General features: G+C 47.8%; 1 protein-coding gene across 1 annotated transcript in view; it reads right to left on the bottom strand.

Moving 5' to 3' along the window:
• LOC148500781 (uncharacterized) overlaps window positions 1–27,857 on the bottom strand; it is a 114,758-nt gene that overhangs the window by 46,594 nt on the left and 40,307 nt on the right. The window contains exons 11-17 of the mRNA XM_088451430.1: window positions 25,277–25,454; window positions 24,594–24,711; window positions 24,380–24,477; window positions 19,951–20,062; window positions 17,788–17,885; window positions 17,514–17,625; window positions 2,707–4,362 (exon numbers count right to left, since the gene is read on the bottom strand). Coding sequence (XP_088307556.1) covers window positions 2,707–4,362; window positions 17,514–17,625; window positions 17,788–17,885; window positions 19,951–20,062; window positions 24,380–24,477; window positions 24,594–24,711; window positions 25,277–25,454 — 2,372 coding nt within the window. The remainder of the gene's footprint in view (window positions 1–2,706; window positions 4,363–17,513; window positions 17,626–17,787; window positions 17,886–19,950; window positions 20,063–24,379; window positions 24,478–24,593; window positions 24,712–25,276; window positions 25,455–27,857) is intronic.

The following is a 27,857-nucleotide window of genomic DNA, read 5'->3' as shown; positions in this document are numbered from 1 at the left end:
TTACTTACAAAGGATTTATTAGTCATATTAGATTGGCATATTACAGTATATATTCTGCCATCATAGCTAACTGATAATATAGTGTCAACTGATCTACATCATTGTAATCACTTTTATAGCTCACTAGTCTTCATCATTGTTCATTTATTTAATTTTCAATATTTTTTGAGTCTTGTTTCCATTTAATCAAATTTCGCATTGTTTATGTGGTATACTTTGTCAGTAACAGGATGTTATTGTTTTAAAAGATACTTAAAAATATATATTTTATTGGATAACTAATATCTGTATATACTGGATTTGTCTAAGAGTGGCTTATAGGGGATTTTCTTTTGGCAAGGAACTCAATCCATTCTAGTTATATATTGTACATTATTCCAGGAGCACCTCCTAACCAGACTGATAAATATTTGACATATATTAATTATATATAGGTCGGGAATTTACAATTAGTTTTTGCCTACCACAGGTCATGTTTCAGGATTTCTGTGTAAATAGGGGGCCTATTTATTGACCTTGCATACATAAAATCACCTGTATATGTTTAAAGAAATCCAGAAAAGCTGATCTGTTTGGGGTACTTGAGATGAGAACCACTTTTCAAAAACATTAAAACTACATTAGCAGTGGCAAACGCAGGATTTCCAGAGGGGGGTTTCCAAAGGCTTAATTTTAGAGTGAGTGTGTCAATGAAGAGGGCAGAATTAGTGTCTAACCAGTTTTAATAAGCATCATACAAAGTGTATTGTGTGTAATAATTCCAGCATATACAGGACCAGTGATCACAGTAACCCATTAGATGCGTCAGTAGGGCCATCCTGCCTGAGCTGAACGTATTAATTTTAGATGTGGGCACCATTCCAGACTATTGGAGAAAGTTCGGGAGCCTGGAGGAGCAACAGAAGAACCTAGCACTGCCCTGGGCATACTGTATATATACATATTGGTCTCTATAGCAGTGCATCTCTAACAGTGCATGCATTCCAGATCTTCTAGTTGGTGCACAGGTTATTTATTACTGGCTAATACATGTTAAAAGATCCACAGGTGGTGCTAATTATTTCATTTGTGATACTGAGAAGAACATGCAGCACTAGTAACAATCTATTATATTACTATTTCTATTGTGGTCATGGTGTGGGCTGGGGAGGGGGTTTCCAGGCAGACGGAACCCCCCCTTCGTTTGCCTATGATTAGGTAGAAAAATCTATCATTACTATGATTAAGAACTAAAGATGTGTTCACATACAAGTCGCGTTAAACATAACGTGTCAGCGGCGTTTGACTCAGCAGCGCAGAGCGTCTTTTCATGTGACTTTTTTCCTTCAAATGCGTCTTATTCGCAAAGTGATACGAGCAGTACGCACAAGCAGCTTCTGCTGATTAGAAGATATGCTGTATCTGCATGTGAAATGCTACGTTTCAGTGTCAGCGGCTGTGACACTGTAACGTAGCATTTCGCATGCAGATACAGCAGCAGTCATACACAGAATATAGGCATGCCGCATATCATTCTAATCAGCAGAAGCTGCTTGTGCGTCCTAAAGCTTTGCGAATAAGACGCATTCGAAGGTATAATGTCGCACGAAAAGGTGCTTGGCGCTACAGAGTCTCTAGAAGGGCTGTTTACCACACAAGGAAGTTAGCTGTATGTGGACATATCTGTATTTAGAAATGGCGGAAGGATATGGACTATGAACATGACCAAGATCTTAATATTTTCCTCTCGACAAGTTTTATTTTTTGTAATCTCCTTCAGAAGGGCAAACAAGTTATCGATCATTGAGGTTCATCTCAATTTTTTACTCAGTAAGCTGATTGTATGTTAGCAACGTAAAAAGGACACACTTGATTAATGCCTCATCTTCTTCTGATGAAACAGATTTTGGAGCAGAAAAACGCGTCAGCTATCAGCTGGAATTGGCCGTGGACTCACATGCAATCACAAAGTTTCACTTCCGTACATGTGTCAGAATAACGTCTGGCTTAACTAGATCTGATTTCAGTCATTTCCCCAGAATGAGTACATTAAAATGGTTTCTCCCCTGTGTGAAGCCTCGTATGTAACAAGAGATGATGGCTAAAACATTTCCCACACTAAGAAAAAGACAATGGTTTAAAAACTGTGAGTGTTTCTGATGTGTAACAAGATCCGATTCCTGCATAAAACATTTCCCACACTCAGAGCAGGAAAACAGCTTATTGACTGTGTGAATTAGCTCATGTGTACCCAAATCTGATTTGTACATGAAGCATTCCCCACACTCAGAAGAAAATGGCTTCAGACCCTGTGAGTTTTCTTATGTTTAACAAGATTGGGCTTCTGTGTAAAACTTGTCCCACACTCAGAACAAGAAAATAGTTTTGCACCTGTGTGAAATCTCTGATGTGTAATAAAACTGGATCTGTGTGCAAAACATTTCCCACACTCAGAACAAGAAAATGGTTGCTCGCCCGTGTGATAGCGCTGGTGAGTAACCAGATTTGATTTGTTTGTAAAACTTTCCCCACACTCAGAACACAAATATGGTTTCTCTCCAGTGTGAAGTCTCTCATGCATGGTAAGTTGTGATTTATCTATAAAACATTTCCCACACTCACAACAGGAAAATGGCTTCACACCTGTGTGAGATTTCTGGTGTGTAACAAGATAGGATTTCCGTGAAAAACATTTCCCACACTCAGAACAAGAAAATGGCTTCTCACCTGTGTGATGGTGTTGATGAGTAACCAGACTTGCTTTGTTTGTAAAACTTTCCCCACACTCAGAACATGAAAATGGTTTTTCTCCCGTGTGAAGTCTTTGATGTCTAATCAAGTTTGATCGCTCGATAAAACATTTTCCACACTCAGAACACTGAAACTTCTTCTCACCTGTGTGAAGTCTCTTGTGTGTAACAAGAGTTGATTTATGTGCAAAACATTTCCCACACTCAGAACAAGAGAATGGCTTCACACCTGTGTGATGGTGCTTATGAGAAACCAGATTTGATTTGTTTGTAAAACTTTTCCCACACTCACAACATGAAAATGGTTTCTCTCCCGTGTGAAGTCTCTGATGTCTAATAAGGTTTGCTCTCTCTATAAAACATTTACCACACTCAGAACACTGAATGGACGTCTCACCTGTGTGAAGTCTCTTGTGAGCAATAAGAGTTGATTTATATCCGAAACATTTCCCACACTCAGAACAAGAAAATGGCTTCTCACCTGTATGAGTTCTCTCATGTGTAACCAGATGTGATTTATCCATAAAACATTTCCCACACTCAGAGCAGGAAAATGGCTTCTCCCTTATGTGAGTCCTCTGATGTTGAACAAGACTTGATTTATCCGTATAACTTTTCCCACACTCTGAACAGCAAAATGGCTTCTCGCCTGTGTGAGTTCTCTTATGTATAATAAGCTTTGATTTAGCTTTAAAACTTTTCCCACACTCGCAACAGGAAAACGGCTTCACATCTGAGTGAGTTCTCTGATGTGTAACAAGAATGGATTTCTGCGTAAAACATTTCCCACACTCTGAACAGAAAAATGGCTTCTCTCCTGTGTGAATTCTCTTATGACAAACAAGATAGGATTTCTGTGGAAAACATTTCCCACACTCAGAGCATGGAAAGAGTTTATCACCTACATGCAGTTTCTGATGTGTAACAAGAGCTGAATTATGTGCAAAACATTTTCCACACTCAGGACAGGAAAATGGCTTCTCGCCTGTGTGAGTTCTTCCATGTATAACAAGACTGGATTTCTGTGTAAAACATTTCCCACACTCAGAGCAGGAAAATGGCTTCTCACCTGTGTGAATTCTCTTATGGTAAACAAGAGATTTCTGTGGAAAACATTTCCCGCACTCCGAGCATGGAAAGAGTTTATCACCTACATGCAGTTTCTGATGTGTAACAAGAGCTGATTTCTGTGTAAAACATTTCTCACACTCGGAACAAGAAAATGGTTTCTCACCTGTGTGAATTCTCTTATGGTAAACAAGATAGGATTTCTGTGGAAAACATTTCCCACACTCAGAGCATGGAAAGAGTTTTGGACCTCTCTTATTACCCCTAGCTGGCTGAGGGGTAATAACCTTTGTGTCTTGTGTAAAACATCTGGAATCTATAGGACAGGGAAATACTTTATCTACCCTAAATTCTGTAATAGATGTACCAATTTCACAGTTATAGGAATATTCCGCAGGATTAGAGGGAACAGAGGAGATCGCTGCTTCCTGAGGTACTGAGTGTATAATTGGGGTAACAGGGTTTGCACCTGGAGAATCTCGTCCAACATCTTTATCTTTTATTTCACCATCAGGAGATAAATTTAGATGTCCCTCTGCGATATTCCTGCTTCTGTGTCCATCTGCTGGGATTAAAATAAGTGTATAGCAATATGGATGTTTCCCGCAAATTTAAATAACCACTATATGTATAACAGTCTTTACATGATTATTACAATAACTAGGACACTTGAATGTAGTTCCTCCTCTTACCCTGAATCTTTGGAACTACGAATAGCTGTTGTGTATTCCTAAGACCCTCTGTCCTGGATATATAGAGGTTGCTCTCACCAAACTAGTGAGCGCAGTTTTCTATCCTTCTCAGCCACCGGTTGTGGATAAAAGGATGGAAACACGACACGCTGGTTGCGGTGATCTCTACATACAACTTTTGGGAAGAAAACTGGATTGGCTGTTGGAACCATTTTAATATTGTAGATACTTGCGTCCAGAGTCTGTGCGCAGAGGCGCAGTTGTGATTGAGACACAGTCTCAAAAATGTCTTTAGTGGTGACAGGAAGGTGGGTAAGCGTACGCCCGGAGATGGTTCGTTTTATGGGTATGTTGCAGATGTGGTTAAAAACTCAGATGCATAATAGGTCAGAGTGGAGGCCATACCCTGATGGAGCCTCTGCATCTAGACGGGGGCTGGTGCAAGTTTTGATCTGTGTGTCTAAAGAAGAACTAAGTGGTATATGAGCGTCTAAAGAACTCCAAGTAGGCGGCTCGGTCCTTGCACATTTGGATGTGCACCAGGTAAGGGCGTGGAGCGGTAATTGCAAATAGTCGCAGAAGCAATATCGAAATAAGATGCACACACGGGGCCCTGCAACATCTGACTCAGAATCATCCTCTAAGTGCTGGTTATTATCCATCCCTTCTGGCAGTAACTGCCCCCAGGGTCACTACATTCAGTGTCAGCATCTCAGTTATATTGGGGGAATCTAAGAGCATTAAGCATGAACTAGATTGAGGTCCCACAAAGCACCTAATAGAGGTTCCTCTTTGCAAGACTGTCACCACCACCACTACTCCCCATCTGTGAGACACCCCCATCACTTCTCTGCCAGCTAAAACTGTCACCACCGCCACTCCTCTCTGTCCGCGAGTTTGTTACCAGCGCCACTCCCCCCTGTCCGTGAGACTGCTACTACATCCACTCCCCCCTGTCCGTGAGACTGCTACTACATCCACTCCCATCTGTCCGTGAGACTGCTACTACATCCACTCCCATCTGTCCGTGAGACTGCTACTACATCCACTCCCATCTGTCCGTGAGACTGCTACTACATCCACTCCCCCCTGTCCGCGAGACTGCTACTACATCCACTCCCCCCTGTCCGCGAGACTGCTACTACATCCACTCCCCCCTGTCCGCGAGACTGCTACTACATCCACTCCCATCTGTCCGTGAGACTGCTACTACATACACTCCCATCTGTCCGTGAGACTGCTACTACATCCACTCCCATCTGTCAGCTGGCAATGAGAATCCTGCAAAAGTGATGGTCCAGAAGGATGGATAAATAATGCTAAAAGGTACAATAATGCCACAAGGCCCAATAGGTATGTACTTTCCTTGATGCGTTTCACTGTGGTAGGTGCTCACAATTTCCTCAGCAGCAACTTGCAGAACCTGTTGGCACCTACCACAGCAAAACGCGTCAACCTATGCTTCTGTAGAAGAACTTTTACAGGACTCTCATTACCAGCCCGAGGTAGCGTCAGCATTATCATATGCAAGACCTGCTCCTGCTAAATATTTTACCTCATCCAGCAGGCATTAAAAAAAAATGCTGCTTAAAATCTGGTGGTTGAAATCTTGCAGACTATTACATTTGTTTATCCTCGCTGAGTACTGCTACAAGGGGCTGATTCAGACCCGCTCGCAAGCGGGCCGATGTTTGCCCCCTGCGCATGCGCCGCCTCCGGTGTGCGCATGCGCGATACCCGGCCAGCGATGAACGCTCCGTCGCTATGGGTCTCGTACCAAAATGGGGTGGCTGTCGATTGTGATTGACAGCTCGTCCCGTTTTGGAGGCGGGCAGGGGGGTGTGGCTACACAGAGGCGTTCCCAAAGGAACGCCTGCCGTTTGTGGGAGGCACCACTGACATCACCAGTGATGTCAGTGGTGAGCTTCCTGCTCTATTTAGAGCAGGAAGCTCACTGGGGCTTACGTGAACGAGATCCTACCACAAGGGTCTCGTCGCAAGCCCCGATGGTCGCAACCATCATCTGGCCGCTCGCAAAAGCTGTGGGTGGTCACAGCACCATCCCGGCAGCATTGACCACAGCACAACGTCTTCAGTCATTACAATTACCGCATCATCCCGGCGGCATTTACCACAGTGCTGCGTCTTTAGCCATCACAATACAGCACCATCCTGGCGGCAATACCCGCATTGCAGCGTCTGAAGTGGACTATATTGTTTTCCAAGGCTATCTCCGCTGCCCTGCCTCTTGGGATACCTCCAGCCCTCAAGGCTGCTCCGTGACAATCAGGTCACCATCTTGCCAAGCACCTCCAGCCCTCAAGGCTGCTCCGTGACCATCATGTCACCATTCTGCCAAGCACCTCCAGCCCTCAAGGCTGCTCCGTGACCATCAGGTCACCATCTTGCCAAGCACCTCCAGCCCTCAAGGCTGCTCCGTGACCATCAGGTCACCATCTTGCCAAGCACCAGCCCTCCAGGCTGCTCCGTGACAATCAGGTCACCATCTTGCCAAGCACTTCCAGCCCTCAAGGCTGCTCCGTGACCATCATGTCACCATTCTGCCAAGCACCTCCAGCCCTCAAGGCTGCTCCGTGACCATCAGGTCACCATCTTGCCAAGCACCTCCAGCCCTCAAGGCTGCTCCGTGACCATCAGGTCACCATCTTGCCAAGCACCCCGAGCTGGTTTTGGGGCTACCATGGCTCAGAAGACATAGCCCAGCCATTCACTGGCAGACTGGAGAGATTCTTAACTGGGGAACTTCCTGCTCTTCTCAATGCATCACTCTAGCTGTTCGTCTGGCTGGCGCAATCCAGTCTGAAGTGTCTTCTAGGTTCCTGCACCTTATGATCTGGCCAAGGTTTTTTCATAAAAAAAAAAAAAAGGCAGATACGTTTCCTCCTCATAGCCCGTATGACTGCCATTGACTTACTTCCAGGAACGAGACTGCCCAAAGGCAGGCTATACGCATGGTCAATACCGGAAAGCAAGGCGATGCAGGAGTACATTCAGGATGTTTTGAAGAGGGGGTTAATTCAACCATCTAAGTCACCAGTAGGGGCAGGCTTCTATTTTGTGCAGAAAAACGATGGATCCCTTCGACCGTGTAAGGAGTTTCGGGGTTTAAAACAACATCACCATACAAAATTTCTCTCCGCTGCCTCTGATTTCAGTCTTGTTCGATCAGCTTTGTGGAGTGTCCATCTTCTCCAAAATTTATCTCAGGGGAGCATATAATCTAGTCTGGATCAAGGAGAGAGACGAGTGGAAGATGGCCTTCAACACCCACTCTGGTCACTATGAATATCTCGTGATGCCATTCGGTCTATCCAATGCCCCAGCCGTCTTCCAGGACATTATTAACAATGTATTGAGGGATTTCCTGGGAGTATTTGCAGTTGTCTACCACGACGACGACAACCTGATTTATTCAAACTCTCTGCAAGAGCATCTTCAGCACGTGAGGCAAGTGCTACGGAGACTCCTGGGGAACAATTTATGCGCTAAACCAGAGAAGTGTGAATTTGAGATCCAAGGAGGTATCCTTCCTGGGGTATAGCATCTCGTCCCAAGGGTTCTCTATGGATCCAGGCAAAGTCAAGGCCATTCTAGATTGGGTTCAACCTACCACCTTGAAAGCTGTGCAACATTTCCTTGGCTTTGCCAATTATTTCAGGAGATTCGTCAAATCTTTCTCATCCATTGACGCACCTATTGTGGAGCTTACCAAAAAAGGGGCGGATGGTGTCAGCTGGCCAGTCAAGACTCTCCAAGCATTCAAGTCATTGAAGTCTGCTTTCATTTCTGCTCCTGTCCTCCGTCATCCCAATCCAGATCTTCCATTTATTATTAAGGTGGATGCTTCCAAGGTTGGCGTGGGTGCTGTTTTGTCTCAGAAAAATCCCAGAGAGAATAAGTTGCATCCCTGCGCCTTTTTCTGCCGGAAATTCGCTTCAGCCGAGAGAAACTACGATGTTGGCAATCCAGAACTTTTGCCCATCAAGTGGGTATTCGAAGGCTGGAGGCACTGGCTGGAAGGAGCGAATCATATTATCACCATGCTAACAGATCATAAAAACTTGTCCTATATTGAGACCGCTAAGAGTTAAACGCCAGACAGGTGCGGTGGGCGATGTTCTTTACTCGCTTCAACTACGTTATTTTGTTTCATCCCGGCTCCAAGAATCCCGAAGCGGATGCACTGTCACGTAGTTTTCAACCCATTCAGCCTCTCACGGTCTTCGAAGAAACTATTGTTCCCACTTCCAAGTTCCATTTAGCCTTGACCAGGAGTTTAGTGGATTCTCTCAATGGCTGTCAGTCTGAAGCTCCATCTGAGATGCCTCCGAGAGTGTTGTTTGTGTCTGAGAGATTTCGTAAGGCCTTCCAGTTGGATTTCCATTCATCCAAGGCAGTTGGTCATCCGGGTATCGCCAAAACTACTGAGATAATATCTCGCTCTGTTTGGTGTCAATCCATGGTCCCCAAGATGTCCGTGAATTTGTGTCGGCCTGCGACATTTGTGCTCGGAACAAAGCTCCTCGTACTGTTCCTCCCGGTCTTCTATTTCCTCTTCCTACTCCTTCAAAGCCCTGGACCCAGATCGCCATGGATTTAATTGTGGATCTTCCATCTTCCTCTTGTTGTTCGGTCATCTGGACAGTTGTTGAACGTTTTAGCAAAAATATGAGATATGGTAAGAACTTACCCTTGTTATCTCTATTTCTACGAAGTCCATAGGGTTCCACAGGATACCTTGGGGTATAGGTGTGACGTCAGTCGCAGGGCACCAAAGAGTTAAGCTTTCAGCCTCCCAGGATGCACTAGGTCCCCCTCCTATACCCCGCCCCCAGGCCAAGGCACCTCAGTTAGTTACCAAGCCATAGGCCGGAGGAGGAGAAGGAAGAGAGAGAACAAAGATCTGGACACATACAAGAATCACATTCTCACCAGAGGGAGACGGAAAACCGGTGACCAGAGCAAAGCCCATCTGCAGCACAGGTGCGACAGGGCGGGAGTCCTGTGGAACCCTATGGACTTCGTAGAAATAGAGATAACAAGGGTAAGTTCTTACCATATCTCATATTTTCTACTTCAGGGTCCATAGGGTATCCACAGGATACCTTGGGGATGTCCCAAAGCAGTATCCTTTAAGGGTGGGGACGCTCCTGTGCAGAAAGGAGAATCCGCCGCCCGAAGGAAGCATCCTGAGAGGCGAAGGTGTCAAACCTGTAATACCTCACGAAGGTATGGACAGAAGACCACGTAGCAGCCTTGCAGATCTGAACTGCCGAGGCACCACGTCGAGCTGCCCACGAAGGACCCACAGACCTAGTGGAATGAGCCTTCAGAGAAGGAGGGACCGGTAGGCCTTCATGAAGATAAGCTTCAAAAATAGCCATACGGATCCAGGCTGCCAAAGTTTGCTTTGAAGCAGGCCAACCCTTTTTACGGAAGCCAAAGAGGACAAACAAAGCGTCCGACTTCCTAAACGAAGAAGTGCGGTCAACATAAGTCCTTAAGGCCCGCACAACATCCAAAGAGGCCTCACCCACGGAAAGACCCGGTGAGTTAAAGGCCGGAACAACTATTTCCTCGTTAATATGAAACTGGGAAACAACTTTGGGAAGAAACTCGGGCCGAGTGCGGAGCACTGCCCTGTTCCCATAAAAAACCAAGAAAGGGGGTCTACAAGAAAGAGCCCCTAACTCAGAAACACGTCTGGCCGAAGCAATGGCCAGAAGGAAAACAGTCTTAGCTGTTAGCCATTTAAGATCCACTGAGCCCAGTGGTTCAAACGGCGGTCCTTGGAGAGCCCTCAGGACCACAGCCAAATCCCAAGGCGCCACAGGTGGAACAAAGGGCGGCTGAATGCGGAGAACACCCTGCATAAAGGTGCGCACATCCGGGATTGTAGCAATCCTACGGTGAAACCAGACAGATAGGGCCGAAACCTGTACCTTCAAAGAAGCAAGGCGAAGCCCATGATCTAGTCCCGCTTGCAGGAAGGCGAGAATCCGAGACAGACGAAACTCCCGCGGTGCATAACCTCTCGGTCGACACCACTGGAAGAACGTATGCCACACGCGATGGTATATCCTCGCGGAAGACGGTTTCCGAGCTCGCAACATGGTACGCACCACAGAGCTGGAAAACCCCCGGGACCTCAGCATGGCCGTCTCAACAGCCACGCCGTCAAAGACAGCCGAGTCAGGTCCGGGTGAAGGCAAGGACCCTGAGACAGAAGGTCCGGTCGTAGCGGCAACCGCAGAGGAATGTCCACGGACAGACCCTGAAGGTCTGAGAACCAGTGCCGTCTGGGCCACGCGGGAGCTATCAACAGGAGCGTCCCTCCTTCCTGTTTGAATTTCCGGATTACCCGTGGAAGAAGGGAGACCGGAGGGAACAGGTATGCGAACCGGAACGTCCACCGGACGGACAGAGCATCCACCAGAGACGCCCCTTCGTCTCTTGTGCGAGACCCGTACACCGGCAACTTGTTGTTGTGCCGGGACGCCATGAGGTCGATTTCTGGAAGACCCCACCTGTCCACCAGTAGTTGAAAAACGTCCGGGTGCAGGGACCATTCCCCCGGATGAACGTCCTGGCGACTTAGAAAGTCCGCCTCCCAATTGAGCACTCCCGGGATGAAGACCGCTGATATGGCCGGAAGATTGCGCTCCGCCCAAACCAGGATCCGAGAGACCTCTACGAGAGCCGCCCGACTGAGAGTTCCTCCTTGCCTGTTTATGTAGGCCACGGTGGTAGCGTTGTCCGACTGGACCTGCACCGGGCGACCCTGGAGAAACCGCTGTGCCTGCTGGAGAGCATTGAAGACCGCACGGAGTTCCAAGATATTTATTGGAAGCTCCGCTTCTGTCGGCGTCCACCTGCCCTGGAACAAGTGTGGACCCGAAACTGCTCCCCAGCCCCGAAGACTGGCGTCCGTTGTCAACAGGACCCAATTTGGAACCCAGAACGGACGTCCCTTGTTGAGGTGGGTCGTCTGTAACCACCACGTAAGGGACAGGCGAACCTCCTGGGTGAGCACAATCGTCTGGGACTTCAGAGACTGAGTCAGCCCGTTCCACTTGGACAGGATCAGGTGCTGCAGAGGTCTGGAGTGAAACTGGGCGTATTCCACCATGTCGAACACCGACACCATGGAGCCCAGTAACCTCATCGCCGAGTGTAAGGACACCCGGCGGCTGTGCAGACAACTGCGCACCCTTGACTGTAAAGCAGAGATCTTGTCCTCCGTCACGAAGATCCTTTGCTGTCCCGAGTCCAATAAGGCTCCAAGATGCAGAATCCTCCGAGACGGGATTAGAGTGGACTTCTGCCAGTTGATTAGCCAGCCGTGCCGTTGCAGCAGTGCAATGGTCAGGTCCAAGTGGCGTAACAGGAGCTCTGGAGATCCTGCCACCAATAACAGGTCGTCCAAATACGGCAACATGCGGACTCCCTGCAGCCGCAGAGAAGCCGCCATGACCGCCATCACCTTGGTGAAAACACGTGGTGCTGTTGCCAGGCCAAAAGGTAACGCCCGAAACTGGAAGTGGTCGCTGCTGATTGCGAACCTGAGGAACTGTTGATGGCGCCAAAGAATAGGGACATGCAGGTAAGCGTCCTGTATGTCCAATGACACCAAGTAGTCCCCAGGTTCCAGCGCCAGAATGATGGACCGTAGGGTCTCCATCCGAAACTTCGGGACCCGCAAAGACTTGTTGAGTGCTTTGAGGTTGAGAATCGGACGATATGACCCATTGGGTTTCTGTACCAAAAATAGATTTGAATAGAAACCCTGGCCCCTCTGGGAGAATGGAACCGCCACTATAACTCCAGCCTGGAGCATAGTGTGCAATACCTTCCGCAGCTCCGTAGCCTTGTTCCGGTCTGATGGGAGACCCGTGGTGAAGAAGCGAGCCGGGGGTCTGTGCCGGAAGGAGAGGGCGTATCCGTGAGAAACCACCTCCAGAACCCAAGTGTCTGTCGTAGTGGTCGACCAACACTGGGCGAACTGTAGCAGGCGGCCTCCCACCCTGGGATCCCCCAAAGGGAGGCCCGGACCGTCAGGCCGCAGGCTTGTCATCTGGCTTGGGGGCCGGACGTCTGGTACTCCATGCCTGCTTCCGGGGCTTGACCGATTTCTTAGGGCCAGCCTGTCGAGGAAACGACTGTGGTTTGGGCCTGCCCTGGGCCCTAGATGACCGAAAGGACGATGGTCCCGAACCAGAAGGAGCAGCGGCCGACGGGAGACAGGCAGATTTGGCTGCCGCCAGCGTGGCCACAATCTTATCCAGATCCGGACCGAAGAGAACTTCTCCGGTAAACGGTAACGCTTCCAGACCTTTCTTGGAATCTGCGTCCGCCTTCCAGGATCGCAGCCTCGTTGATGTAGGCCACAAGGTGCGACGAGCAGCTACCGCTGCTGAAGGAATTCTAGACACCAGAGTACTAATGTCTAGAGCCGCCTCGTTGATGTAGGTGGCCGAATCACGGAGATTGCCAATCAACTCCGCCTGATCGGCCGGACAGTCGGATTCAAAAGAAGCCTCTAATGAATCCGCCCAGCGCTCCATCGCTCTGGCAACCCAGCAAATGGCCATAGCCGGCCGTGCTGCCCCCCCTGCAAGGGAATAAGCGGACTTCAGGCAGATTTCTACCTTGCGGTCCGTAGCATCCTTAAGGGAGGACATGGATGGCATCGGCAATGTGGCACTACGGACAAGACGGGTCACGTGAGAATCCACCTGTGGAGGGGATTCCCACTTCGCAAAATAATTATCCGCGAACGGATAAGCCACCGCCAGGCGTCTCTGCGGCTGGTATCTTTTGCCAGGTTGTTTCCACGCCTCCTCTAAATGGTCCACCAACTGACCCGAAAGAGGAAAGACTGTGGCATCGCCCTTCACATCTTTGAAAAAGGCATACTTAGATTTAGCCGCTGGGGGAACTTCGTCCTCAATCACCAAGGCTGTGCGGACCGCCCGAATAAGTCCAGGAATATATACTTTGGACTTAGCATCAGCGTCCTTAGTATGGAGAGGTTCCTGATCGTAAGGATCTAGAATCTCCCCATCATCAGACGTCCCTTCGTCATCCTCATAAGGAGCGGACAGAGACGCCACCGGCCTTTTATGAGACCGCATCACAGACTCCCCTTGCAACACATCCGACAAGTGCTGTACAGAACTCGTCAGGGAGTTAACCCACGCTGGCTCCTGAGAACCCGGGAGCGGGGAAATAGGGAGACTGTGGGGTACCACCAATTGTCGTGGGAACCCCTGCATGGGTGACGACACCACAGACTGCTGGGACAAACCCATCGGAGTAAACGCGGGCTGCGGAGCTAACTGGCCCACTAAAGCTGTTAACGCCTGAGCGAAACAAGCCCAGGGCGGCTCCTGTACCGGTGCTGTAACCGTAATAGGCCGCGCCATGGACAAACACTGCCGGCAAAGGCCCTCCGCGCTACCCTCCCCCTCCGCTAACGGTACTTTGCACGTGGTACACTGTAGCCGGAGGGGAAAATCACTTTCAGACATGATGGCACCACGTATGTGACCTCTCTCACCAATTAAGTATTAAATAGGCGAGAGACCACCCTGCAGCACCGCACCGCAAGGGCTTTAGCAGAAGGAACAGGGACAGTAATAAAGCTGACAGTTTAGATGAAGAAAAGATTACAGGCAGCAGCGCTAGCACAGTCACATACAATGCAGAGAAATAACAATTCCTGCACTAACAGCGCTGATCACTCAACTACACAGACACAGGGCCTGGTAGGACACAGCGCTGCATACACAGACCTGACCACAGCGGAGGAGAGGTATGCGGGGGGACCCAGACCACGATGCTTCCGTCCAGCGCTTCCAGCAGCGTTCACCATGCGTTCTGGAGAAGATGGCCGCCGAGGAGCAGAGAGGAGGCTGGCCTGGGGGAGGAGCGCTGCCACAGGACCAGTCGGCAGCATGCAGAGAGGGCTGTGTGCAGCGGGGGAGGCGCCGGCTGTGAGACAGGGAAGGCGCGCTCCCCTGGCATGCATTTAACCCCTGGGACGCCGCAGCGCTACCGCTCTGCTGCGGTCCGCTGTCCCAGGGGGTAGTGGAAGCGCAGGTTGGTCGCCTGGCTCCACGCTGCAGCCAGTCCCCAGGGAGCCCCCTGCCTGGGGACTTAGGACCATGTGATCAGCGGGGACCCACCGCGGGACCCCGCTGCTTACCTCTGTCCCCCTTGAATCCGGCCATGGTCCGGAGCATCTGGGGTCACCGCTAGCTGTGACCCCAGACGCCCACCAGCATCCCCGGATCAGTACCGGCGGGGTGTAGGGAAGACAGCATGGACGTCAGGACTGACTGTCCATGCTGTACATCCAGTTGTGCAGCCACAGCTGCATGAAGAATAAGCTTCAGGGGCTCTTCTAGCCCCCACTCCAACAGGTGCACCCGACTCCGGCCGGGCACCAAACTAAACTGAGGTGCCTTGGCCTGGGGGCGGGGTATAGGAGGGGGACCTAGTGCATCCTGGGAGGCTGAAAGCTTAACTCTTTGGTGCCCTGCGACTGACGTCACACCTATACCCCAAGGTATCCTGTGGATACCCTATGGACCCTGAAGTAGAAATGGCTCATTTCGTCCCACTCACCAAACTGCCTTCGGCTAAAGAATTATCTTCTCTTTTCATGCAACATATCTTTAGACTCCATGGTCTACCTGCTGATATTGTTTCGGGCCAAGGGACCCAATTTGTGATATGCTACTGGAAGATTTTTTATTCAGCCTTTGGCGTCAACCTCAGTCTATCCTCCGGATACCATCCGCAGCAAATGGACAGACTGAGCGGGTAAACCAGTCCTTGGAGCAGTATCTCCGATGCTTCATCTCAAAATACCAGGCTGATTGTATTTCCCTTCTTCCTGTTGCAGAATTTGCCTTCAATAATTCCTGCCACTCATCATCCTCTGTTTCACCGTTCTTCTGTAATTCTGGGCTGCACCCTAGAGTTAACTCCTTTGAGACGGTCGCAACCGGAACTCCTTCCTCTACATCAGTCTGTAGACTCCGGTCTGTTTGGAGGAAGGTTCGCCAATGTCTCATCAAGATATCCTGTCGCTCTAAGACATGAGCGGATAAACATCGGAAGCCATTCAATTTCAAGGTGGGAGAACTGGTCTGGTTATCATCTAAAAATATTAACATCCGCCAACGATCTCAGAAGTTGGGCCCTAAACTTATAGGGCCTTTTAGAATCATCTCCCAGATTAATCCGGTGGCCTTCCGTCTCAAGTTGCCCAACACCCTTAAAATCAATAACACTGCTCTCTGCTCAAGCCAGTATTTTCTTATTCCAGGTTCGGTGCCAGGCGGCCAGTTAGACCTTCACCTGTCCTCATCCGGGGGCATCAAGAGTTTTTTTTAATGAAAAGATCCTGGATTCCAGATTGTCACGTGGGAGTCTTCAGTTCCTGGCTCACTAGAAAAGGTGCAGGCCAGAGGAGCGCTCCTGGGTTCCCGAGAGAGCTTTACATGCTCCTCCCATGATAAGGAAATTTTTCCAGAACTTTCCCAACAAACCTCGGTCTAGGGGTTCCTTAATCACTCTTCAAGGAAGGGGGTACTGTCACAAGCCGCCGCCTCGTCTTGTTGGACAACGGTGCTCCTGGCGATTCTCTTAGGCCTATTGCCGGGAGACGGAGACGCCACGCTGTCAACTCATGAAGTCCTCCCATCGGGCTGTACGTCATCCCTGCCGGGAGAGGACTGGTTCTTCCTACTTTTTCTGTCCTGCTGGTGCGTTGCTCAGATGCCGGTGATAGCGTCTTCCACGTGTTTCCGGTTCCATAGAGTTGGTATCTCTCATTGTGATTATCAGCGTCTCCAGTCCTGAGTCTGTCATGTCTCCTGTCGAATAACATCTCAGCAGCATTAACCGCATTGCAGCGTGTGAGGTTCCAGCATAACATCGCGGCTATCTCCGCTGCAGAGTGCTTCCAGCCTTCCAAGTGCTGTGTCATATTCCAGCGGCACAGTGCGCACTGCTGTGTCCGAGGGTTTCCAGCCTTACACCGCAACCACCTCCGCAGTGTGTGTACACCTTATCTCTCCACTGCCGCACCATCCCGGCGGCATTTACCGCAGTACAGCGACTTCAGTTATCACAATTGCCGCATCACCCCGGCGGCATTTACCACAGTGCTGCTTCTTCAGCCATCACATTCCTGCACCATCCTGGTGGCAATAACCGCAGTGCAGCGTCTGAAGTGGAGTATATTGTTTACCAAGGGTATCTCCGCTGCCCTGCTTCTCGGGATACCTCCAGCCCTCAAGGCTGCTCCGTGACAGCAGGTCACAATCTTGCCACCATCTTGCCAAGTACCTCCAGCCCTCAAGGTTGCTCCATGACCATCAGGTCACCATCTTGCCAAGCATCTCCAGCCCTCAAGGCTGCTCCGTGACCATTAGGTCGCCATCTTGCCAAGCACCTCCAGCCCTCAAGGCTACTACGCGACTGCCAGATCTACACCTTTGTCTAGCACCTACGGCCCAGGGTAATAACTGCACTAGCCTTCTGAAAAGAATCTCCCTGGGATTCATAGCAGTAGGATAAGAGATTGCTGTAGTGGCAGAGTAGGGTGTAGGATAAGAGGTTGCTGTAGTGACAGAAAAGGGTGTAGGATAAGAGTGTGCTGTAGTGACAGAAAAGGGTGTAGGATAAGAGATTGGATGGTGTAGGATAAGAGATTGCTGTAGTGACAGAGGAGGATGTAGGATAAGAGATTGCTGTAGTGACAGAGGAGAGTGTAGGATAAGAGATTGCTGTAGTGACAGAGGAGAGTGTAGGATAAGAGATTGCTGTAGTGACAGAGGAGAGTGTAGGATAAGAGATTGCTGTAGTGACAGAGGGGGATGTAGGATAAGAGATTGCTGTAGTGACAGAGGAGGGTGTAGGATAAGAGATTGCTGTAGTGACAGAACAAGGAGAATATGTGACTGTTCTGTACTTAGTGATTATTACTCACCTGTGCTTATAGCTGTAGGGATTTCCTCCTCCTTACACTGCTGATCACCCATCACATACGTCTCTTCTTCCTCTTTTATATCTTCTACTTTAAAATCAGTCAAGTATTCCCCCTACCCATAATCAATAAAATAACACTTAAGTAATGTCTAATATTCTTCTATTTAATGTGAATAAATGACATCAGTGTATAACGCACATGCAGCTTCTCTACAGAACATATAATGACAGTCACTGATATTCTGACATTTGGTAAGTCCATAAATCCCACCTACCTGATCCTCCTGTAGGACACTGTGATTCTCCTCTGTATCATCCTGGGAATAAAGAGGACGGGGACATCTCTCTGGGGTATCTCTGTTATTGGCTCCATCTGTAGGAGACACACAGTAACAATTGCATATAAACCATGTATTTATCATCTGATAAATGCTGTGTACAGTAACCTAAGTAATCCCTGTGCTATATCTATTAAGTACATAAGGAGACATCACTTATATGGTCTACCCTTAATGCTACCGTAATACTGCAATACACAATCAATGGGAATATCAACACAATGAAGCCTTTAAATAAGGGGATAAAGGCCTACAAACAGTGATTCTATGATATACCCCAAAAATATATATGAACAGTGTATTTCTAGGGCCGGGGTTGGAAATCTGTGGCACTCCACCTGCTGTGGAACTACCCACCTCACCATGCCCTGCCATAGTGTTAACATGATCTTAAAGTAAAACTGTGGCAGGGCATGCTGGGATGTGTAGTTGGAGTGCCACACAGCAGGTGGAGTGCCACACATTGCCTACCCCTGTTCTAGGGTCTATGTCTATAGCAGTGTGGCAAGGCAGAGGAAAAGTTATGGGCAGCACCTTAGTAATGTATAACTCGCTGTATAGAGAGAGGTGTGTACTGGTATCTCCCACCTTACTACTGATGGAGACATTGTACATTATTAAGACTATCTGAGACCATTGTGAAGCTGATAAAGTCTCTCCAAAAACTTGATTCAAATTTGTAACAATTTATGACAGCATCAACAGAAACTCTAGACGTACCATAGATAAGTGTCTGACAAACACATAGAACATCAAAATGAGTGATAAATGAACCAGACATGGAATCATCTTTAAAATACCAAGAGGTTGTTGAAGAGCTCTTATTTTAATCCCATTACAGCTAATGGTCCCTCTACACACCTCCCTCTCTAAAACGTGAACACTCTTACACAGGGTCTTATCTACCTTCCAGCTCATATCCAACCCTAATGGCTCCTGATTTATGCTATATGAGATTCACCAGAGTGTGGGAAGGAGACTGGTCAGATCTCTGGGCTGGTAACACACAGTGGCATGATGTGAGGAGGAGAGCAGGAATATAATAGGGGCTGATGGCTCCTGATGTATGAGATACACCAGAGAGTGTGGGAAGGAGACTGGTAAGATCTCTGGGCTGGTAACACACAGTGACATGATGTGAGGAGGAGAGCAGGAGTATAATAGGGGCTGATGTCTCCTGATGTATGAGATACACCGGAGTGTGGGAAGGAGACTGGTAAGATCTCTGGGCTGGTAACACAAAGTGACATGATGTGAGGAGGAGAGCAGGTGTATAATAGGGGCTGATGGCTCCTGATGTATGAGATACACCAGAGAGTGTGGGGAGGAGACTGGTCATATCTCCGGGCTGGTAACACACAGTGACATGATGTGAGGAGGAGAGCAGGTGTATAATAGGGGCTGATGGCTCCTGATGTATGAGATACACCAGAGTGTGGGAAGGAGACTGGTAAGATCTCTGGGCTGGTAACACAAAGTGACATGATGTGAGGAGGAGAGCAGGTGTATAATAGGGGCTGATGGCTCCTGATGTATGAGATACACCAGAGAGTGTGGGGAGGAGGCTGGTAACACACAGTGACATGATGTGAGGAGGAGAGCAGGAGTCTAATAGCGGCTGATGGCTCCTGATGTATAAGACACACCAGAGAGTGTAGGGAGGAAACTGGTCAGATCTCTGGGCTGCTAACACACAGTGACACAATGTGGGTGGGGGAGGAGAGGTTGTGGCTTCTGACTCCATTGGGCAAATACTGTGTCTTCATTAGTCTGTAATGACAGTGGAGGTTGTAGTATTAGAGATAGCTGCAGTGACAGAGGGGGGTGTAGGATAAGAGATTGCTGTAGTGACAGAGGGGGTGTAGGATAAGAGATTGCTGTAGTGACAGAGGAGGGTGTAGGATAAGAGATTGCTGTAATGACAGAGGAGGGTGTAGGATTAAGAGATTGCTGTAGTGACAGGAGGGTGTAGGATAAGAGATAAGATAAGGATAAGAGATTTGCTGTAGTGACAGAGGAAGGTGTAGGATAAGATATTACTGTAGTGATAGAACAAGGAGAATATGGGACTCTTCTCTGTACTTAGTATTTATCACTCACCTGTGCTGATATTTGTAGGGATTTGCTCCTCCTTATACGCCAGGACACCACCTGTATACTTTTCTTCTTCTCCCTTGATATTCTCTACCTTAATAATATTCAGAGCTTCACCCTAAACAAACCAATAAAACAGCACTGTAAGAAAATGGGATTTTTGTCTTACCTGTAAAATCCTTTTTTCTGAGTCCATGGGGGACACTGGGACTGTGGGTGTAGGGTGAGATGCAGGAGCCTGGGCACCATAAAGTAAACTTCTTTTGCAACAGCAACAGCACAGGCTCCTCCCTCCGTACACCCTGCCTGAAGAGAGTTATTCTTAACAACCCAAGGAACAGGAATGGAGAAGGGGAAAAAGTCAGCACACATACACAATCAATCAGACACACCAATTGTCTAGGAACCAGATGTCAGAACCATGAAACTCCCAGCCAGCCAGGAGCAAGCGGGTGGGTGCCCCATGTCCGCCATACACTCTGAAAAAAAGATTTTACAGGCTAAACTAAAAAATCCCCTTTTTTCACTCATCCAATGGGGTACACTTGGACTGTGCAACATCCCAAAGCCATCCCTTAAAAAGGAGGGAACGCTCCTGTGCTGCGTTAAGAACCAGACGTCCAAAAGCTGCACCGCCAGAGGTGAAGGTGTCAAATATGTTAAAATTAATGAAAGTGTTGGCAGAGGACCACATGGTCGCCTTACAAAGCTGCTCTTCAGAGGCACCACGGAGACCCCCCAGGAAGCCCCCACAGATCTAGTGGAATAAGCCTTCACTGAAGGCGGGACCGTCTTTTTTGGTAAAAGATAAGTGTGACGAATGGTAAAGCATAACCAACGAGCCAACGTTGGACGCTTGTTGAAGTCAGTCATAAAAACGAACAGAGTCCAACTTCCATATATCCTTGGTCCGATCAAGATAAGGGTGAAGAACCCGGACAACGTCCAGCATTGAATCAGAAGAATTTGAGGTTGAAAGGGAAGGAACCAGCATCTCCTGGTTGATATGCAAGCATGATACTACCCTAGGGAGATAGTTCAGACATGTGTGTGGAGAACAGCACAGTCAGGATGGAACACAAGGAAAGGTGCATGGTAAGATTTTTTTCAGAACTCTAAAAACCAAAGACAACCCCCATGGAGTCATCGGGTGGACGAATGGTGGCTGAATGTGATGGGCCCCTTGCAGAAAAGTCTGAATACCAGGCAAACAAGCTATTCTGCGGTGAAATAATACAGAGAGCGCCAACACCTGTACCTTCAGGGAAGCTAGACGAAGGCCCAGATCCTGCATGATAGAGCAAAGGGACTCCATTTTGAATCTAGGAACTTTGAGCAACAGGTTGAGTGTTTTCAAGTTGAGGATGGGCCTAAAGGAGCAGTCGGGTTTTGAAACAATGAACATATTCGAATAGAAACCTGTCCCCCTCTGGTCAAGAGAGTCCTGATTGAAGTCCGAAGGGCAGTCACCTTGTCGACTGGTAACCCAGTGGAAAAAAGAACTGACCTGGAGGGCGTTCCTGAAAGTTCAAATATAACCTTGAGACACGATGCCCCTTACCCAGGTGTCTGAGGTTGTTTCCAGCCAAGCTTCTGCAAAATGTAGAAGACGGACGCTCACACTGGGAAATCCCAGGTGGGGACCCACCCAGTCATGCTGCAGGCTTATCAGCTGGTTTAGGGGCTTGTCGACAGCCTCTGGATTTGGAGCTTTTGGAGAAAGATCCTTAAACTCTATAAGAAGGCTGACCTTTCACCTTTCCCTGTGGGCGATAGGAGAATCCTTTGGACCTTGGAGCTGCGGATGGAAGACAAGCAGTCTTGGACGCCTTTACTGTGGCTACAATCGTATCCAGTTCAGGGCCAAAGAGAACCTCACTAGAGAAGGGGAGAGCCTGTAGAGCCTTCTTGGACTCACTGTCCGCTTTCCAAAGATGAAGCCATAGTGCACGAAGGAAGCCGACACCTTTGAGGATAGGATTCTTAAATCGATCGTGGCCTCGTCCAAATAAGACCCAGCCTTCCTGACATTAGCCACTAGGGAGAGGAGCTCCGATGGACGAGATCCAGAGCGATCCTTTCTCCAGGGAATTTGACCAGCGACCAAGGACTTGGCAACCCATGCCGAAGCAAGAGCTGGGCGTAAAAATACATTTAAAGCAATTTTCTAATATCTTGTCCATGGGGTCCTTGAGAGAGGCCACAATGGGGATCGGAAGTGAGGTTGACTTCACCAACCGAGTAATGTGGGCATTCACTGGGGGAGGTGATTCCCACTTCTTCCACTCCTCAGGCAGAAAAGGATAAAAGGATGAGATTCGTGCTAGAGCTTTGTATTAGGATGCAACCAGGCTTCCGCCAAAATACCCTCAAGTTGAGCAGAGGGGGGGGGGGGGGAAACAGTCAGCTCCTTCTTCTTTCGTTTGGAAAGGGTCACTTCCAAAGTCGGAGAGGCATCCAAATCCTTAATAAGGTGGACTTAACCGCATTGACCTAAGCATCAACGTCAACTTGAGCGATGTGCTTGTCGTGAGCTGAAACGGAATCCACCTCCGACGTCTAGGATAACTAACCCTCTTCTGAAGAGTTGACAGACTGGGAATCATAACCTCAAAGGAACTCCATCTTTGGGATGCCTTGCGGTGAACCGATGGCTCCAGCTTGTGCAACAGATAGCTGAAGACCTGAAGACCAAACCCTGGACCCCTTGAACTCACGCTGAGGGTCAGTTGCTGGTCCCCAAGGACAGGCTGAGACGATGATAGCAGGGGTCTGCCGGAAGCCACAGTTGAAGGTGGAGCCGTCCGGGAAGCTGCTAGCTGTGTCGTCATCTCCCTCATGGCAAATGATAAGGAGGCTGCCCACACAGGTTCTTGTGGGGTTACCACCTCCGAGAAAGACGCGTCCTGTGCCTCTGCAGAACACCGGTCACAAATGGCAGTGTGATCCTGAGCCGAGCATGAATAATTTTCTTTGCAGGTTTTGCAAATGTAGATGCACCCCTCTCCCAGAAAGCCTTTAGGGAGGTTTACTTGGAAGACAGTCTCTGTAAATGAAGACAAACAGTACACTGCTAAATGATGGATGTATGTGTGTGTGCATGGTGGCAAGAGCACTGAACTGAGAGACCAGGAATAAGTGGTCTACTGGAAATAAGCTACTGTAGGCCCCAAGTACAGTATAGTGACTACAAATAGACGAATAAGTAGGCACAGTGAGAAAAATAACAGACGTCTAAACCGATTAACAAGGCAGAGAGTAATGTATTCTCTAAGTTAACAGTAACCTGAGTGTACACAGAATATCACAATGTGCAACTAGGAAAATACAGACAATAAAAGTTCTTTTTATAGCAATAATCTAATAAGAAAACAATAAACACACCTAAACGATCAGTGGTAATGTAGCTTAACTAATAGTGCTGCTAGTAAAGTAAGTAGCTGAACTAAGAGACACAATCATACAGTTCAAGTGGTCATACAGTAGATAGACAAAACAGGCACAATAGTCCCAGCCATCCACACCAATAGGCGAAGAAGGGGATAAGGAAAAAACCTGGCAGCACAAAAGAGTGAGGTATAGGGGGGCAGGAGGTCCTCTCTCCGTGCAGGCGGGCTGCTCTGTGCTGCAATATGGCTGCTCAGCATGGAGTGGGAGGAGAGAACAGCCCTTGGCAGTGAGCCCGGAAGTGGAAACACGCCAAAGAATGGGGGTGGAGAGAATAGAGCAAGGCTCCACCCCCTGCTGGCCAACCCCAGGAACATGCCACTTAATATGAGCCCCCATTGCCGTAATGTCCCTGGTGGTCTAGGCGGTCGCACAGAGAGAACTGAAAACCTGCTGACCAGAATCGCTGGCGACTCACCCCCCAGCTAACCCGGCACCCCACAAAGTGAGGAGCCATTTACCTGCCCCAGAGTCCAGCCGCGGCTGTTCCCTTGTGCTGTAGGAGGTGGCTGGTGACAGTGCATCCGTTGTCAGCGCACCGGCCGCCGGAGGGGGTGATGGAGAAGTCAGCGGCAGCCCTAAGAAACCGTGCCCTATTCCTGAAGGCACCAAGAAAAACAGGCTGGGTGTAGGGGAGGAGGAGCCTGTGCTGCTGTTGTTGTTGAAAAAGAAGTTAACTCCTTGGTGCTCAGGCTCCTGCATTTCACCTTAAACCCACAGTCCCAGTGTCCCCCATTAAATGAATGCAAAACTCTAATATCATTAACAGTAGCAAATGAGAAGAGAAACTCAAAGTATAATGTATAATTGTTGGGTTACATGCAAATATGCTTTGTCTACTATTTATATAAAATGTGAGAGCCCTTATAAAAAGAGGTAGAATTAGGTTGTACAAGGATAGCTACTCTATGCAATAATAGTAGAATGTTAGTGTATGAGACGCGCACAGTTTTTTCTGGTATTTGGTGAGACCTTAAATCCCACCTACCTGATCCCCTTGTAGGACACTGTGATTCTCCTCTGTATTATCCTGGGTATAAAGAGGACGGGGACATCTCTCTGCGATATTCCTGTTATTGGCCCCATCTGTAGGAGACACACAGTGACTGATTACACCGTATATATATGATTATCAGATAATGTGTATATAGGTGACCCCATAGCTGCTCTCCCCATTACAGTAAGTGACAGTCTTGTCTTACCCAGTGATGTGAGGGGCCGGTGATTCTCCATCATCACGTCCTTGTACAGACCCCTGTGTTCCTCTATATACTCCCACTCCTCCATGGAGAAATAGACAGTGACGTCCTCACACCTTATAGGAACCTGACACACACAATGATACAGTCATCACCCAGACACATCCCCTGGTGTTACTGTATAATGTCCCATCCCCAGCAGTCACCTCTCCAGTCAGCAGCTGAATGATCTTGTTGGTGAGTCCCAGGATCTTCTGGTCATTGTGTCTGTCATGTATCAGTGAGTGAGGTGAAGGCACCGTGATGGGGCTCTGGGCCCTGCTCAGTCCTCCTGACACACAGGACAACTCCCACTGTGCACCTGCTACACGGTCACATCAGTCAATAATCTAAGATTTTTCAATTATGCCGGATGGACCATGTGATGGTTCCGATTTGAATACAACTCACTATAGGAATTTCCCTGGCTCTTTCCTAATTATTGCTGCTCTTGGGACAATGTGTTCCTTATCTATCTGGTAATATTCTCAGATTTAATGGTCGCCAGCTATATATTCTGAGGATAGGTTTGACTTGCACTAGCAGCTTATATTGTGTTTTTAATTTGTTAGTCGTTTAAATATTTTTGCAATAAACATTAATATACATTTTGATATTTATTTATCTAAGCAATGATCACTCCTTACCATAGACAGCTGCTGTTTCCTTAGATGGCTCGGTTGGCTCTTTTCTGCTATCAAATTCATTAATAAGATAAACCACTGGTTACTGTATATAACAGGACTGAGAATAACTGGGGCGATCTCCTGGGGAGAGCAGTAGAGGAAGCTTTCATTTGTAGTGCTGGAGACAGCAATGACCCGACTGAGAGAGATGGAGTCCGTCACACTGTCAGCGCACACCCATATAGTCACACTATAACACATAGCATTGTATGCTGCTACCCCGACACTACACCAGACCAAGCTTACACACGGACATCATTATAGTGCTGGGCATAAATTGTCAGCTAAAATGTCTTTAAGACAATCAGACATTATGGGCCATATTCAATTTTGGGTGAAAAGTCCGTTATCGGCGATAATTTATCGCCCATGACGTCATTTTTGCCATTTTAACTTATCCCCATATTCAATTTCAAAGATTTTTTGCAGGTGCGAAAAGTCTTTATTAAAAAACGGGGATAAGTTTTCACCACTGCATAGGGGGCGAAAAAAGTACAGAATTGGGGTTTTGAGGTGTAGAATTAAAAAAAATACCCTGCAGCCTTTGGATTGTCCCTTTAAAGAAATCCGTATATATATATATTTTTTTAAATAAGCATAGGACACCCCAAAAAAAGTGTTTTCATTTTGGGGGCAAAAACAAAAAAGTTGGGGGACAAACTTAAAAACTAGCGAAATTGACTCAGGGGGGTCCCAAGTATGCGGCAGGTGTTTTCTAGAATGCGTGTGGTTGCGGCAGGTGGATTTTAAAAAAAAATCACTTTAGAGATGTAAAAATAAGCTTGCACCCATTGTCATGTACCCTAAATTTGATGGGACTAGTTATTTAAAAAAATAAATAAAGCCAAATGCTATTCTTCAACCCTTCTTCAAAGACCCATTTATGCACCTGCCGCAGCTATTTAAAAACCCCAATTACTTTCAGCAGGCCAATTCGGGGGTACTCATAGTGATCTCCAATGTCAGAACATCTTTTGGGGGATGACAGGCTGATTTCCCCAAAAAGTGACAGGACTTTCGATACTTACCTTTCCGCTGGGTCCCGTTTTCGCCGATTCGTAATTGAATACGGGGATAAGCGGGCACGCGCCCGATACTTTATCCCCTGGAAAAACAGCGATGATGGCGAAAAGTCCGACCTCCGACTTTTCGCTTCAAATTGAATATGCGCCTTAACGGGGGCGGATTCGGTTGGGAAAACAGCACGGGAAGTTTCTGGAAGCAGCCCTAATAGAGACGGGGACTGTTGAGGTAGTGGAGTATGTAGAAGTGGGTGGGATCCTCCTTCCAGTGATCCATATACATTCCTGTTAATGTTCAAATACATTAGGTTTCTAAAGTTTAATTTCAAGACAATTTCTGTAGGTGTTAGAATTATGTTACACACATATATATATATATATATATAGTAGTGTTCATTCTAGCACCCTGTACCTGTCACAATCTGTGCATTTCCTCCTATCCTGCCTGGGGTGTCGCTCTCTGCTCTGGTGTTTCTAGCACACTCAGCTGATGCAACAAACTGCTGAGAGACAGACCGGAGTGTGCTAGAAGGACCAGAACAGAGAGCAACACCCCAGGCAGGAAATAGGAACTGCACGGCTTGTGACAGGTACAGGGTGCTAGAATAAACACTATAGTAAAAAACTCAGTGCATCTGTTTATTTCTGTACTCGGAAGAAGAGGAGGGCAGTGACTATTACCAGAATGCAGTTCAAAATTAAAACTATATAGTCCTGATTAAATTTAAAAACCACAAGCACCAAAAGAACAAAACATAATTTTGTTCTTTGTAGTCTTATTTTTACAAAAGCCAGGACCATAGAAGTCTGTTTTTTTAAACAAGCCACCATGAATGGGGTCTGCACTTTACACTAGTCAAAAGCACTGCAATCTACTTTGCATAATAGCCAAATAAATTGTGGTCTGATTTTTTTTATACACCTACTATTTCAATTAGCCAGACTGTACTGGGGTCTGCTTTCTACACTAGCCACTGGGACTGGGGTCTGCTTTCTACACAAGCCACTGGGACTGGGGTCTGCATCCTACACTAGCCACCGGGACTGGGGTCTGCATCCTACACTAGCCACCGGGACTGGGGACTACTACAGAGTGAGAGACCAGGTGGGTTTTAGTGAGGAAGCATGCAACCAGCTTAGCTGGGGTTCCAGAGACCCTGAAATCTCAGCTAAGCTGGTTGCATGCTTCCTCACTAAAACCAACTGGGTACCTTCGACACTTATGGGGGGTGCATGGATATTAGCCATGTGCAGCATGTGTCCCCAAGTAGAGAGGCAGCAAGAATAAGTAAGGGGTCCCCATGGAATCGCCCTAATATCAGTGTGTGCTTGGAGCTATGTTATTCCCCTCATCATATATCACTGTACACACTTCTCTATATAATAATAATACCACATATCAGTGTGTGCTGGGAGCTGTTATCCCCCATCATATATCACTGTACAGTCCCCTCTCCTCTATATAATAATAATACCACATATCAGTGTGTGTTGGTCGGTGTGTTATCCCCCATCATATA

This window comes from Taudactylus pleione, unplaced genomic scaffold, assembly GCF_031769625.1.
Source record: "Taudactylus pleione unplaced genomic scaffold, aTauple2 ptg000547l, whole genome shotgun sequence".
Classification (NCBI taxonomy): Eukaryota; Metazoa; Chordata; class Amphibia; order Anura; family Myobatrachidae; genus Taudactylus; species Taudactylus pleione.
Note: the sequence above shows the minus strand (reverse complement) of the source record. Positions and strands in the feature narration are given on the sequence as shown.